The 16,770-nt window shown below is 41.8% G+C and overlaps 1 protein-coding gene across 1 annotated transcript in view; it reads left to right on the forward strand.

Moving 5' to 3' along the window:
• The first annotated feature begins 11,106 nt into the window (after positions 1-11,106).
• Positions 11,107-16,770, forward strand: part of Ntng1 (netrin G1) — a 59,402-nt gene continuing 53,738 nt past the window's right edge. The window contains exon 1 of the mRNA XM_032897449.1: positions 11,107-11,743. Within this exon, the coding sequence (XP_032753340.1) occupies positions 11,115-11,743 (629 nt within the window). The 5' untranslated portion in view covers positions 11,107-11,114. The remainder of the gene's footprint in view (positions 11,744-16,770) is intronic.

A 16,770-nucleotide genomic window follows, 5' to 3' on the forward strand; every position in this document is an offset into this window, starting at 1 on the left:
ATTAGGAAGGTCGAGAACCACTGCTCTAAAAGAACTCTTCCTCTCGACCTCGATCAAGTGACCTTGACTCTATTTTCTTCCACAAAAACAAATTATCCCTGGAAGTTATTCATTTCATTGATCATAATTATTTATTTTTTAGAGTCTGCCTTTCCAACTAAACTTCAAGTCTCGTTGAAATAGGGACTGTGTTTCTCTCTTGGCATACAACACAGTGACACATTCAAACATAATTCAGAAGTACAGAGGTACAGATGAACAAGTGCTTTAGGCTCTACAGAGTCCTCGGGAGCTGAAGATTAAAAAGGAATATTCTCTTTTTAGGAGGGTCACTGACTACATAAGCTTAAGTCTACTATTTGCCTAGTGAGAATATCCAGTCCAGTATTCCTGAATTGAGACACCCTGATCACCTTACAATTTAATAAACATGTTTCTCTGGTGTCTGCCATGAAAATGCCAGTACCTATCCTCAGAGACAAATTATCAGAGGTCCTTGGGGTAGAGTGTACAGATCAATATTATGAAGATGACATCAAGGCCCATTACCATGAGGATGAACACCAGTGAGAGCAAGGGGAAGGCAAGGGGTGGCTGGGCTCCAGGTTCCGTGCCTTATTCTGTGGAGAACTACTAGGATTGCTAAAGGGTCAAAGGCAACAGATTTTTGTTTGTTTGTTTGTTTTGGTTTTTTGTTTTGTTTTTTTTGTTGTTTTGTTTTTTTGTTGTTGTTGTTGTTTTTCTGACTAGAGATTCAATGTTGGGATAGATAAACTCATGATTCTGAAGATAAATTGTATGAAACAAGCAGAGGCAGAAGCAGGCTGCAAATTATCGTGCCGCTGTAGAGCCTCAGAGTCCTCCTCCTCCTCCATCATGTGGGTTTAGCACAAGCCAACCCCCAACCCACAGATCTGCACTGTGGTGTCCACCATGCCTTTATTTACTTGCTAGGGACAGAGTGCTGTCCCTGGGGGTATGGATGGGGCTTGCTTGTTGTGGAATGTGCACACTCCCTGTTCTTGCCATGTTGCTATTTGCGTGTTCTTCACAATCTCCCTTTAAAGGTGAATATTCTCTTTAATTAGTATCCCATAAGCAAGGGAAGAGTTTGGGAGAGACTGAAATCAATGAGGAGTATGAGGAATTCAGATGACAAGTCAATCCTTTTGGACGTCCATAAATTAGGAATCCCTTTCTCCTTCTTACGATCAGCAAAGGATAGCATTGTTCCTCTCAAATTCTCTCACACCCGGTGGCCTCCAGAAAGCAGGCTTCGCTGGCCTTGGACCTTTCGTTTCATGAAGAAAGGAAGGAACATGGTTTTGAGCATCGCGCCAGAGCTTTCGGCTCAAGCCAGCCATCTCTTACAGTGCCTTCAGGATGGCTCCTCTCACTGCGTGGTGTCTAACCGCCCTTGTTTTCCACAAACTGCTCTAACTGAAGTGTCCCCTGCCCTCTTGAGCTATTTCTATTTTGTACCTCTGTTCTGGTTTCGTATAAAGCAAACTAGTTCACCCAGTATTTGTGCATTTTTAGGACAGTAACTTTTAAAAAGCCATTTTCCAACCACCTTCACCATATTGCCTTATTACAATGTTTACCTATAGACACCCCTTGGCTTGGTTCTGTTGAGATTTTGTTCCTCCCCAGAACACTGGAAACATTGGTTTAGGTTCCATTCATTTGTGTGGCTTGTGAGGGAAGAGCACACTTGGCTCCTTTTTAGAAGTGTGTCTGCTTGACCCCTGTGGCCTTCACCAGTCTGAAAGGCCAGAACATAACCTTCTGGGGGGATTAGTGCGGGTGTCTATTATGGCCCACAATCTGTGATGCGGCTCCCAGTGTTCTCACTATGGTAAGGTTAAGCTGTCCTGACTTTATTTTTTGAGTGAAAATGTCCACAAGGTGTTAGTACTGTCAGAGAACAGATTGAAACAAGCTGTAACTTCAACCAGACATTAAGCCTGTGCCTGCTCTGGAAAGGAGACTCCACCGTGAACAAAGGGGTTCCTTAGAAAATGGAGCAATCACTTTCAAACTCCAAAGTTATAAAACTAACAGTTTTGAAGGCTGAGACAGAAGGATCATGAGTTTGAGGCCAGCCTACACTATATGGATATTTCCAGAACAGCCTGTGCTACCTAGGATGGCCCTTTTCTCAACAACAACAACAACAACAACAACAACAACAACAACAACAACAGTTATAAAAACAAACCCTTTTGTCTCCTATTATTCTTGGAGTGCTATATTTTGCAAACTAAAATCTGAGATTCATGCATTTACAAATACATAAATGATTTTGTTCTAAAGGTTTTGCATATCTAATATCTCGAAGACTCAGAGTATAACAGGCTATACTGTCATAAATCCACCCGATGTCAAGACCCAGTGTACTAACTCTGATGTCTTACTAGTTGAGATCTTCGTTCTGCTTGCAGTATCATAACACTTCATTTCTTAATGACTTCAGGCAATGGGAACATGCTACCTATAGGCCTTTCTTCTATGTCTGTGCTCACCAGGGCTTGAAAGTGTGTTCGTGTTGGTGGTACCGATAAATGTTCTTCTGATTTCTGGTAACAATGTCCTCTCTCTTGGATCTTACTACTCTGCTTCTAACTTCTTTCTGCTTCTTCCCAGTGCCAGTAGTAGAGCTGCTGGACCAAAAGAGGGAAGCTCAAAATAGCCTGAGTCCCATGTTCCATTTCAGGGATATCTTGATATCTTCAGAAAAACCAGACAACCTGGGTCTCCATGTGTGAATCATGAAATCATTTGAGGCAGAAGGAGGCTGAGACAGAGAAGTTCCAAGAAGGGGCTGGGAAAACAACAGTAATTACAGCTCTCATATAAAGATGTCAATCACCAGCCTCTCTGAAACTGGTAGCCTAGGCTCCAAGCAGACAAGCGAAAGTAAAACAGGAGTGCCCGAGGTGGTGCCACAGTCTGGCAGTTAGAACATACTCTAGGATCATGGCTCCTCTGTGAATCTGCCAGTTCTGGAATCTTTGGAAAGGTCTTACCTTGGCAAATAGCTAGTGATGTCTATTTCTAAAACACAGCAGCAACCGGGTGGGTGGGCCATCCCACAGCGCTGCTTCTTGCTTTTGTCTGTTTGACTTTCACTGGTCAATATGAGTAAAGATAAGCCAGACAAAAATGTCAATAGAGCTCTCTGTTTTCCAAGATAGTTTTGAGTGTAAACCCAAATGTTTCCCACAGCCTTCTGCAAGCACGTGCTGTTCAGCATGGAACTTCCAGTAACATCAACCAACAAATCGGCCCTGAGTACGATTTCCATTTCCAGCTGTAATTCCCAGTTGTTTGATGATAGGTAAATCCTTGAGAGAAAAAGTCAAGCTGATAATTCTTCAAGTCCATACTGGGCATGTAAGATTTCTTTTTAACTCTGAAAGGCCTCACAGAGCTTAGGTGAAAAGATGGTCTTTCAAAATACCAATTGGCAGAAGAAAGGGCCCCCAACTACTGAAACAGGGGACACGTATCAGCAGCCGTACTGGTCCTTTGAATTCTGAAAGCACATGGAGAAAAAATAACAACATTATACTGTGCCAACACATTGCTAATTAATAAGTAATTTCAATTTTCCCAGAGGTAAAATATTAATATTTTGAAAATGGAAGTATCACATGTGATGTTCTAATTGTTATAAAGATATTTAATACTGAAATGAGTTTAATTATTTAAAACCTCATAGTGATGTAAATACTATCTACCCAGTCATACATCTTTCCTGCTTTCCCATAGACAAAGGATCTTAAATTAAGAACTACTTAAGGCTGCCTGCTGGGCCACAGAGTAACTACTTACAATGTAGATGCCTGCATCTGTGAGATTTAATAGCAAGAAACAAGGTCTTTGTTTTCATAAGTAGGGAAAAGTTGCATTTTCTTACATAAATTTCATTCTTGATGTTATTAGAAGGGATTAGGGTGGAGTTGGCGTCGTCTAAAATTTAATTAACCTAATCCTTTTAACAAGAATTGTTTTCATACTGATAATTCTCTGTAACAACAGTATTATAGATCACAACCACGTGAAATATTTACACTAAATATTTTCGCAAATAATCTTTCCTTCAGCTCTATCGGGGCTGGTAAGATTTTTGATTCCTTTAGCTGTCTTTGTTTTCTTTCTTACCTACCTCCCCTTTATTTCATCCTCTGCTAATTTTCTCCTGCTGTCCCTGTCTCTGGGTAAATTATGTTAATAGCTATCAAACCGTCAATCCCCTCACGGGGTGTGAGTGCTGCGAAGTAAGAGGAAGAGTGGATGGGTTTGTTGTATTTTTATTCATTTATTTATTTATTTTGGTATCAGCAGTCATTTGGTGTAGATTCCCATTTCAGATGATTTGTTTACCCATCGATTGCAATAAATTTGCTGTGCTGCTGAAAATACCCCTAAGAGTAGAGTCAGATGAAGGACGAACCTGTCATTCTGGTCACCTCCTCTGATGATCCCCTGTGTAAATTACAAATTGTTCTTAATCTGCTCAAATGTCATGTTATCAGTGAGACCTTCTCTGACCTCGAAGGATAAAATTACAATCAACATCCCTTCCTCAAGGCCGCTCTCCTTCAGTTGGCTTCATTATCCCATAGTCCCTATCACCACATAGCGTTATACAGCGTTGCCTGTGTATTTATTTGCTTAGTCCCTCCCCTCCACCTGGGAAGGAAACGCCACAGAAAGCAAAGACCAGAATTTGTTCACTGCTGTCTCTTAGGAACCCAGACAAGCCCCTTTAGTACAGTCATATAGTGGGCGATCGATATGAATTGTTGAACATATGAAATTTTTCTCTCACCTTTCAGGTACCTGAAACACCAGGTCTATGTGAAGCTATGAGAAACTATGTTTTTGTCAGCCTTCCCACAGAGCTGGTTGTGCTGCCGAGTCCAATGTGACGCATATATATATATATATATATATATATATATATATATATATATATACACACACACACACACACACACACACACACACACACACAGCCAACAAAACTAGATAAGAGTAATGAAGCTAAAAAAATGCATGCAGAAAGAGACTGGATATAGATCTCTCCTGAGAGACACATCCAGAGCATGTCCAATACAGAGGTCAATGCTAGCGGGCAAACCACTGAACTGAGAACAGGACCCCCTTGGGGGGAATTAGAGGAAGGATTGAAAGAGTTGAAGGAGCTTGCAACCCCATAAAAACAACAATGCCAACCAACCAGAGCTTCCAGGGACTAAACCACTACTTAAAGACTACACATGGACTGACCCAGGGCTCCAACTGCATATGTAGCAGAGAATAGCCTTGTTGGGGCACCAGTGGAAGGGGAAGCCCTTGGTCCTGCCAAGGTTGGACCCTCAGTGCAGGGGAATATGGGAGAGGGCAATAAGGGGGATGTATAGGGGGAATACCCGTCTGGGGGAGGGGCAGGGGAAGGAATGGGGGCTTATGGACAGGAAACCAGGAAGGGGAATAACCTTTGAAATATAAGTAAAGAAATATATAATGAAAAAATTTTTAAAAAGAAAACAAACAAACAAACAAACAAAAACTACTTCCGAAAAGACAAATCACAGCCCAGGCTTTCTGTGGCCTTTAGGAAAGGACTAAAGTAGAGGTGCGAGGTGCCCTCTGAACCTAGCATGCTTACAATACTAAGAATAACATAGAGGATCTCAAAGGATGGCACTAGCTTTTTAGGATACAAAGAGGTTATTTAGCTCAAGAGGGGCTTGAGTGACAGTAGATATAGCTGGTGAAACTAGGCAAGGTTTCTGTTGTTGTTGTTGTTGTTGTTGCTGCTGCTGCTGCTGCTGCTGCTACTGCTGCTTGTCTCTTGAACCCTCAGCTTTTTTAAAATTAAAATTAAATTTATTTATTTATTTATTTATTTATTTATTTATTCACTTTACATCCTGCTCACTGCCCTCTTCCCTGTCACCCTCTCCTACAATCCTTCCTCTATCTCCCCTCTCCCCTTCTCCTCTGATGAAGTAGAAACCTCCCTGGGTGTTTCCCCACTTTGGCACTTCAGATCTCTTAGGCTAGGTGCTTCCTCTCCCACTGAGGCCAGACAAGGCAACCCAGGTAGAAGAATATATCACACATGCAGACAGCAAACAGCTTTGGGGATAGCCCTTGCTCCACATGAAGGTCAAGCTGCACATCTGTTACACATGTGTGGAGAGGCCTAGGTTCAGCCTATGTATGTTCTTTGGTTGGTGGTTGGGTCTCTGAGAGCCCCAAGGGTCCAGGTTAGTTGATTCTGCTTGTCTTTCTGCAGAATTCCCTTTCCCTTAGAGGCCACAATTTTTCCTCCTGTTCTTTCATAAACTTCCCCAAGCTATAATCACTGTTTGGCTGTGGGTGTGTGCCTCTGTTTGAGTCAGTTGGTGGGTGGGGCCTCTTAGAGGACAGCCGTGTTAGACTCCTGTCTGAAAGTTTAATGGAGTAATATCATTAACAGTGTCAGGGTTTGCTGTTTGAACATAGGATAGGTCTCACGTTGTCCTGGTTGTTGGTTGGCACTCCTTCAGTCTCTGCTCCATCCCAAATCCCTGCATTTTCTGTAGACAGGATAAATTTTGGGTGAAAAGTTGGTGTCCCTATCTATCCACCAGAGTTTCTGCCTGGCCATAGGAGGCAGCCTCTTCGGGCTCCATATCCTCAATTCTGTGAATCACAGGTTAGGACACCTGCATTGATTCTTGGGTCCCTCCCTTATCTGAAGTCTCTGTCTCTTCCTGGAGACACCTCCTAGCTCCCCCCTTGGTTGTAGATTTCCATTCATTCTCAAGACCATTGAGCCCCCCTCCGCCTGCACCCCTCCCACTCAGTTCTCTCCCTCCATTTGCCTTCCATTACCATTCCATTCCTCCAAGTGAGGCTCAAGCATCCTTAGACAAGTTTTCTCATTTCAAGGTGTCTCCGATGCTCATGATGCTCATCCAAGTTAAAACACAATCTTAAGCTGCCTTTCAAAATTAAAAAATTAAAAACAACTCACTGGGCCTTGGGCACTTTCTCAGGACTGGTCAGCACTGCTTCTAAGGCAAAGTTGTAAGACGGGAACTTGGGTGTAGCTATCAGGGGTTCTTGCTGGCTCTGCTTCTTACACTCTTTAAGTGATTTTGGCAAGTTTCCCAACACTTTCCTATGCTTGATTCCCCTCTACTCTAAGGGAGGAATGACAGGATACGCAAAGTGCCTTTGCCAACTGAATGGGGCTGCGGTATTGACCTGACCTTTAATTCCGTGAATGGGTGAGTGCCTTTTGGACAGATGTCTTCAACAACCTATTTTAGAAGGGGTTTGTTAGTATTTATGCACCCCCAGAATCAGACTGACGTGCCTCTACTTCCTTTGGTCCTAATTCCTTGACCCCCATCTGAGAATCTTTGCACATGAAGGCTGAAGGTGAACACGTGCTGTCTTCCACCAACGGTGAATACTAAGGCACGATTATTCCCTCCAGTGCACCTAACAAAGCCACCTTCCTTTGTTCTCACTCCTGGCCACAAGTGAAGGTGTTCTAGTCAGGAGGAAGGAGTTAGCATCCACATTTGAGGTTATAGAGATGGCTGCCTGCTGACAGCTGTTGAAGCCACCATATTTTAAAAGTAAATTTCAAATAAAGGTATGATCTTTGTAAATCTGACCCCTTCCAGTAAAATGTGCATTTACATCTATTTGGAATTTATAAATCCTGACAGATTCCACAATATTTATAGCCCTCCATAAAAAGCCTTTGCCAGTTTGCAGAGCTTTGCATTTGGCGCTCCGGTATGCTTAAGAGAGTTTAAATAATAATAAATTTGGTGATTTATTCCACCTGGAACAGAAAGTTACCCGCCCCCACTCCCACCCTCCTCCCGCCCCGGCTCATTTTGAAGGGGAGGCCTATAAATAGTGGCGCAGACGCTGGGATCAGGAATAGGGAATTGAAATTTGAGAAAGAAGTACAGCAACATTTCCATTATCACTGATTTCTTGAGTATATTTTTAAAACACTTCTGTTCCTCACATAATATCCCTTCTCTCCTTTCTCCTGCCTCATCTCAATTAGAACTGAGTCTCCCACACCTGTTGCCAATGTTCGGATTCAGTTGCTTTAATGGGGAATTGGGGGAAAGTATTGGCTGACGAGGTAGGGCAGGCTGCCTCTAGGGAGACAGCAACTCTTCAGTCTCCATCTTGTATTTCACGGGAGTCAGCAGGTAACTGAGTGTCTATATCTACAGTGTAAATTAATTGCTTGAGATCCATCTCACACATCCAACAGACGATATGATCAAAAGCTCACAGTTTCATGAAAAGAATAAGAAAGGAGTTCTAAGTGTAATTCCAAGAGAAAGACTGAGGACCATATGAGAATGTTAATTCTTCCAGCCAGTGTTGCTCACCAATGCCCAGAACAGAGTGAGGAAACTATAGTAACCCTCTTCTCCATAGTTTCTTTTTGAATAGTGTCAGCTACTTGTGGTCAACTGGGGTCCAAAATGTTAGATGGGAAAACCTAGAAGTAGACAATGTGTTACAGATTCACATTGTGCACTGATGTAAGTGGCGTGATGAAATCTCTTACTGTCTGAATCCATCCCACCCTTCGAGGATAAGAATAGCATTGTCTGTGTATTCACACTGCAGACACTGCCCGCTGATTAGTCACTGAGTAGCAGGCTCAGTTCTCAGAGCAGCAATCCCCAGCCTCCCAGTATTCATATCGCACTAGCCTAGCATTATATCAAGAACATTCACCTATATCCCCCATTTAAGGCATTTCATCACATGGACACTGAGCAGTCCATATCTGCCTAAGAAGGAAGAGGATGTAAAACTATTTTAAGAGTGACCTCATTTACATAGTTTTTATTTTTAACATGTTGTTCTGTTTAATTATGAGTCATCGTTAATGTTTTACTGTACAAAATTATAAATACTTTTTTTCATAGATTAAATAGGGGTAAGGGGAAAACATATATACCAGAAGTTTTTCAGTATTCCCTAAGGGTCTTGTAATATATCCCCTGAAAATAAGGAAGACTATATATTGTACCGGAATAGCAGACTTTGTAGGTTATTCTTTGCTTTTCTTTGTAAAGAAGAATTAAGAAATATTGTGTCCCTCTCTATAGATTCTGCTGTTGGAAGCTGAGAAGAGGCATTTAGGGTAGCAGAAACAGCATTACAACTTGTGACATGACAAGAAGCTCTATTTCCAGCTTCTTGTTTGAGTGGGTTGTAAAGGAAGCAGCATTTGTAAGGAGAATAATAATCAACATTCACTGGGAGTTGCCTATGGGCTTGTGCAAAGAAATAAACATACAAGTGTCAGGTTTGGTACAGCACCTTCTTCATTGCCTAGAGCTGGTGCCCCACAACCTACCATCAACCATCAAGGGTCCACATCTACCGTGAACATCTGCAGTCAGCCACGAGTAGTAGAAAGAAGACATGAGGGTTGGTGGGGGGGCAGTATACAGAAAGTTACCAATGGCAAAACATGACTCTGCCCCTGTAGAGTACTGTGTTGATCCATTAGAATAAGCAACTTGAAGGCACCCTGTGTCGCAGCCTCCTGCCATTTATAGGTCCTCACTCTGCAAATGTTCCCTGTTTGATGGTTTCATGTGCTGCATAGTCAAGACCAGAACGGTTAGCTCGGCACTGCAAACATACAGATTATTCCTTGTCAATGTTCCCAAAAGAATGTGATGTAGTAACTATTTACATAACATTTACATTTAAATCATCTCCAGATGATCTAAAGTATGTGGAGGGTATATGCAAATGCTTTGGATTTTAGATTAGGCAGATTTGGGTATCCATGGAGGACCTGGAACCAATCCTTCGAGAATACTGCAGCATAACTATAGTGGGCTTCTGTGCCCCATTGCTTGGAACACATTCTCAGTCCAAGACATTCCTGAGCTCTCCTCTCATCTCTAGCTATTAGGATGCCAGATGTTTGGACCAAGCCCCAGAGCCTGCAGTGTACCACATTTTAATGATTTGTGGTGAATAAAGTAAATGTTTTAAAACCAGATTTTATGAAGCAGGGACCCAGTTCAGTATGATGGACTGGGGGCAAAGCCAAGAGGAAGCTGAATGTTAATGAGGGTATCCGTGACTGTAGAGGACATGGGCTAGGCATTCATGGTTAATTCTAAAACCCTGCTTGAAACATGAGCTGTTAAAGAACCATGACTTACTAAGACCTGGATCAGGATGACATCAGTAGACAAAGAACTACAGGCAACTAAGGAATCCTGAGAGTGGAAGAAATAATCTTCCCTGGGAAAAACACACTAATTGATCATCCAGTACCAAATGATCAGCCCTAAAAACTTATATACAAGTAACATCATAGGTACTGAACAGATTAAATTGATGTATTTAGGAATACACATGCGCGTATACACACACACACACACACACACACACACACACACACACACACACACACAATTTTTTAAGCCCTGAATTTAAGAGAGAGCAAGGAGCATATATCGGAGGAGTTGGAGGAAGAAAGGAAAAGAGAGAAATGATATAATTATATGCTAACTGCAAAAATGAATAATAAAAAGAAACCATGTTCTAAGGAATGTCAAGTCAAAGGATTCCCTCTACCTCCCTAGGAGGAAGTAGAAGGCTTGAGGCATCAGGCAATTATGAGTCTCTGTGGTCACACTCTGGGTCTAACACACATGGGATAAAGAAACTGTTCTCGTACTTTGAAGTCCAGGGCAAGACAAAACATTACTATATTAATTTTGCAAGATTTATTTGTATATGTTACGTTTGTATGTGTTTTGTTTGTCCGTGTACCTCTCCCGTGCCTAGCGCCTGTGGAGGTCAGAATGGTCCATCGGAGTTCCAGACAGCTGTGAGCTGTCACATAGGTGCTAAGAATTGAACACTGAAAAAAGTCGCAAAGTACTTTCTTTAGAGGCCATTTTAGAGGAAAATCCAGTTAGGGAAAGTGAAATGTTTAGTGATTTTTGTTATTGTTTTCTGTCCTAGCTTGCTAGCAATGAGTATTTAATGTGCCCTCCTTTCTTTGTCTTCCATAGGGCAACCCTTACATGTGCAATAACGAGTGTGATGCGAGTACCCCCGAACTGGCACACCCTCCTGAGCTGATGTTTGATTTTGAAGGAAGACACCCCTCCACATTTTGGCAGTCTGCTACTTGGAAGGAGTACCCCAAACCTCTCCAGGTTAACATCACTCTGTCTTGGAGCAAAACCATTGAACTCACAGACAACATAGTTATTACCTTTGAATCGGGGCGTCCAGATCAAATGATTCTAGAGAAATCTCTCGATTACGGACGAACATGGCAGCCCTATCAGTATTACGCCACGGACTGCCTACACGCATTCCACATGGACCCGAAATCCGTGAAGGATTTATCCCAGCACACGGTTTTAGAGATCATTTGCACAGAAGAGTACTCCACGGGGTACTCCACAAATAGCAAAATAATCCACTTCGAGATCAAAGACAGGTTTGCGTTTTTTGCTGGACCTCGGCTACGAAATATGGCTTCCCTCTATGGACAGCTGGATACAACCAAGAAACTCAGAGATTTCTTCACAGTCACGGACCTGAGGATCAGGCTGTTGAGACCCGCCGTTGGGGAAATATTTGTAGATGAACTACATTTGGCACGTTACTTTTATGCGATCTCAGACATAAAGGTGCGAGGAAGGTAAGAGAACACCTGTCCATCGTAAATGGAAAAAAAATGACCATGTCCAAAAATTATGCCCACTGTTATATAATGACTTAAGTCATTTTTTCCTTATTTCTGAGGAGCATCATTAAGCAAGTAGGTTCTCTTTTTTTTATTGGATTTTTTTTTTAAATAAAATGTTATCCTTTTTCCGGTTTCCCGGTACTTAAACTCCCTATCCCAAACCCTTCCCCCTGCTTCTGTGAGGGTGTTCCCCCACCCACCCACCCCTGCCTCCCCACCCACCCCTGCCTCCCCACCCTGACATTCCCTACAGTGACCAGTAGAGCCTTGGCAGAACCAAGGGCCTCTCCACCCATTGGTGCCCAACAAGGCCATCTTCTGCTACATATGCAGCTGGAGCCATGGGTCTGCCCATGTGTACTCTTGGATAGTGGTTTAGTCCCTGGGAACTCTGGTTGGTTGGCACTGTTGTTCTTACCGGTCGCAAGCCCCTTCAGCTCCTTCAATCCGTTCTCTGACTCCTCCACTGGGGACCAGTTCTCAGTTCAGTGGTTTGCTACAAGTGCTTCTGTATTTGCCACGCTCTGGCAGAGCCTCTTAGCAAGTTCTAAAGGCATTTGAGACCCTTTGGCTCAATGATGATTTGTAAACCCACATTGGCTGTCACTCTTCAGGCAGCCTTTAGAATTTAAACAAAGGAAAACGTAAGTATCTTATCTGAAGCAAATGAACTCCCTAGGAGAGGTGATGCTAAATTCATCAACATAGTGAAGCTGGTTGATCTGTTGGAAGGTTAAAGGAAACAAGGCTATAACTTGCATTTCCCAGTGCAAGCAAGAATCACTGTGCAGTGTTAGACTCAAAAGCATCTAAGAAGTAAAATCCATTTCTTTAAGAATGGTAAGGTTCCCTCTATTGTAGTAAACAATACTTCTCTTATAAAACACTGACTTGAGACTCTTTATAGGTCAAGTACAGATGGTTGAGGGTTGCAACATCACTGGTTATAATTGGGGATACCTGGTTTTAGAAATATTAAAAAAAAAAACTACAATTACGTTACAAAGAATTTGAAGATGTTTGAAGGAAAAACTCCAATAATGAGAACAAAAACTCTCAACATAGAGAGTTTTCATTCAGCAATGCATGATGGGAATGGAGGCATGAGGTAATGGCTGGGAAATAAATATAAACAACAACATAATCATTTCTAAACTGTGAAACTATACGAGGATAAGTGTGTAAATGTTACACCTGGCATATGGATCTAAACAAGCAAATTGAACAAACCCAGATAAATCAGGCTTCGATCAGTTGGCCGGCTTTCAGATTCTCTTAGGTCTCTCTAGTCCTCAGAGACTGGAGGTGCGGAGACTCTGGTCCCTCAGAGAGTTGTCTGCCACATGGTGATGAATAGGCATTTGTTGTGGTTGAGTGTCACAGTGATTAAAAAAAAAAGATGCAATGGTAATCTTTACTGCTTAGAGAGGCATCTAAGGTTACAGGATGTTAATTTTGGAAAAAAAATAGCATGAATTTGTGGGTGTCCCCTCTGTTTAGTGCTGTGTTCCTCGTGGCCAGTGAAGTGTCTTTATCTCTGGACCTTACTGTCAACTTTCGACCAAGGTCTCAGTGATGTATGATGACAATATCTTAAAAGCAAGTTAATATTTTTGAGAGATTTATGCCCTGGTATATTGATACCCACACTGAGCTTGGGTCCCCTGGTGTTAAGAGAAGAGTGCATGGATCAGCAGGAGATTATGACAGCACAATATGACAGCACAATGGGAGGCTGTCCTCTCTGAGTTGAGTGTGCGTGCTACCAGAATGCTCCATTACATCCAGGAACAACTTTGTCAAAGACTATCAATTTAAAGTGTGATCGTATTTATTCTTGTTTGTATATACCCTATGAAAATATTTGATATTTTAACAATAGCACACCAACATCAAGTGACAAATACTATGACTAAAAGAATAAAGCTCAAAATTAGTAGCCAGAGATTTATGTGATTTTGTTATACTAAATTCAGGTAGGCCAGTTTCTGGCATTTTGAAGACTCCTTAATGTGTACTTGAGTTTCTAGAGATCACTATACCCCAAAAGCTTTCATTTGGCCTTGTCAGAAAGGCAACCTTTCAGAGGTTTTCAGTTATGAAATAACCAGTGATAGAGCTTATTTTCTGCATTGAAAATTCATTTTTCTATTCTCTGATTCTTTTGAAAGAAAGTGTACAACACGTTTTCGAGCTAAGGACAGCTTTATGCATGCTCCACTGGAGTTAGACAGGCCGTCTCCTAAAGGTGGCATGCCAAGAACACTGAATCCCTCCAGACTTCTCACCTTTCTCTTAAGCCTCGCCTTACCAATGACCTCCAGCTGCTTTTCACTGGCTGTGAGGGTTGAGCTGGACCCAGATTCTATCAAGCCGCCTTCCCTGATCTCACCTCCGCTGTCATTCTGTTCAGCAGATCGCTGTGAGCTAGTGAGAAGCAGCTGGGCAAAAAAGAAAGGTCCAGTAGAGGTGAGGCTCTTCCATACGGTGCTGCTCTGTCACCTCCACCCTCTGTCCAAATTCCTCAGGGCAAACTGATGCTGGCATGTACTGCACTAGGCACCAGATGGCTGGAGTATTTTTAGTCCTGGGGGAGGGACTAAAGAAGCAAGGCCTGATGGCTCCGGCGTGTCTCCAGCTTTCAAGTTATGTAAGGAATATTTGCCTATGATGGAACCACTAAACAGAAAACTGAGCAATGGTGGTTCATGAGGCCTCCCAGCCTAGAACCATCATGATTATTGTCCCTTGAAGCTTTCCGGATTAATGTCCTCTGTTATCTCTCCCTTAAATGACAAGCCATCTATACAAAGCTTGCCTGCTAGACGATGATGTCTAAGAGAAAGTTCTAAATTTTCCAAAATATAAGCAAGGATGTTGTTTTCCACACCTTACCTATACCATCATCCCATGACCACACAGTCATGGAATCTTATATGTCTATATGTGTTTGTATCCAGGATTAATAATGATATTTTCCTGTTGTCACTTCCAATACCACCCAAGCAAAATGTGGGAATTTATATGAACTATTGTATAAAATGTGGATGGAAACCAGATATAAATGTTTGCAAAACAGGCAACAGAAAATATATTTTCCATCTCAACATATTAAACTATGAGATCGACTAGTGTTATTCCACCTAAAAGCAATGTTTTGACTGTCATTAGATTAACGGATCCTTTAGGCTCTTCCTACCATGTGATATATCCAGTATCTATTGAGCTGATGGCAAAATCTATGATATTGTCATAAAATGTATTTCTCTCTTGCCACATGCCTTTTCTGCTTTCAGTTGCCTCTTCTCGCCGAGTATTTATTAAGATAATAGAGGAAACAGAAGAAGCAGTGCTACTGGCAATCTCAGCAACTCCATGGCACTTACATTGTTCAATAAACCTAATAATCTTCATGGGCTAATTCTGACTTATGGCTGTCCTGCTTCAGTAAATCAGGGTGATTTTCTCTAGTGAATAATAGAGGAGTTCGGTGTGCCAGGACCTTAATTAAAGAGCCACTCTCTTAGTCTTGATCTCATTTTAATTTACAGGGTAATACTACAATAATATCACTAATGGAAGGTACATTAAAGGACATCAAGTAGCATTAACTGTATTAAATTATGGTACTTGCGTTAATTAACTGCTGAAGGAAGATGGTTCTAATGGCCAAGAGTTCGTCCAGTGCAGAAATAAAGCGTACCTGAATGAGAGGTGAGAGGAGAAACGAAGAGGACATATTTGTTCTGAACATTTTCCCCCATACAGACGGGGTTAAATTCAAAAGTCATTCAATCTATAGTGTCCAAAATGTTTCTGAGTTACACAGTGGGAGGCTTAGGTTTTCAAACACCATGTTTCTGTCTGAGCATTCTTTCCGCAATTAAGTTAACTAAACCTGAATCCTTGTCAGATGCACGGGTTTCTATCAGAATATAAACTCCATATTCTTCTGTGCTTCCTGGAGGTTAAGATTGAGGAAGTAGTGTGATTTATTATAATAGTTTTTTTAAATCTGAATGATAAATGAGCATTTGATAATAAGCTCATTTGTTTTTGAGATGTATGATCAGCAATGTATCAAACTACTGGCTTTGGACATTGGATAATAGAATGTCTCCTTTAACAGCATAAACAGGAAGGTAGACTTAAAGGAAGTATTCACATCTGATCAGCATCTCAGTTTCTTGTCTTTGAAAGTCCATTCCTAGCAGTGACCCACACCTTTCAATGCAGTGAATGCCGTTCTCATCCCATCCAGTGCCTGCTCTCCTTCCTTCACAGGCTGGCTGGCACAGTAACGAATGCTCTCCAGTATTCTTCTCTGTAGCTTAGCTTTCTCAAGTTTACATTGAGTCAGTGCAAAGATTTTAGAAAACATCAGAAATATGTAATTAATAAGTTTCAAGTGGATTTTGTTAAATGCTGTAGTTATAACTACGTTTGCCATGGAATTATATGTTAGACACTTACTGTGATAAATTTCTAACTTAAACATTATAGATATGTACACATAAGATAAACATAGTATGTGTGGGACTCAGTGCTCTCTTTGATTTCAGACACCCCCTGAGGGTTTTGAAATGTAACCTTTTCCCAGTTACAGAAGTCAAATGATACTTAATTAATTAATTGTCAATTTACTTACTTTCTTTCCTGTTTCCAGTGGTGCTTTCTCCTAAGAATGACTCTGAGGATATTAGGACAGAAGCCCTATTTTAACATATGTATCCTGACTATAGTTTCCTGCCCCTCCTCTCCTCCAAGCTCCCCACCCAACTCCCCTCCTTAAGACCCCATCCATTCCTCCCCCCTTTCACTTCAGAAAAGAGCTGGCCTCCATGGAGATCAACCAGCCATGGCATATCAAGTTGTAGTAAACTTAGGTGCATCTTCTCCTGTGGACACCAGACAAGGCAATCCAGTAGGAGGAAAGCATCCTAAAGGCCGGCAATAGAGTCAGAGACAGCTTCCACTCC

This window comes from Rattus rattus, chromosome 3 (assembly GCF_011064425.1).
Source record: "Rattus rattus isolate New Zealand chromosome 3, Rrattus_CSIRO_v1, whole genome shotgun sequence".
Lineage (NCBI taxonomy): Eukaryota > Metazoa > Chordata > Mammalia > Rodentia > Muridae > Rattus > Rattus rattus.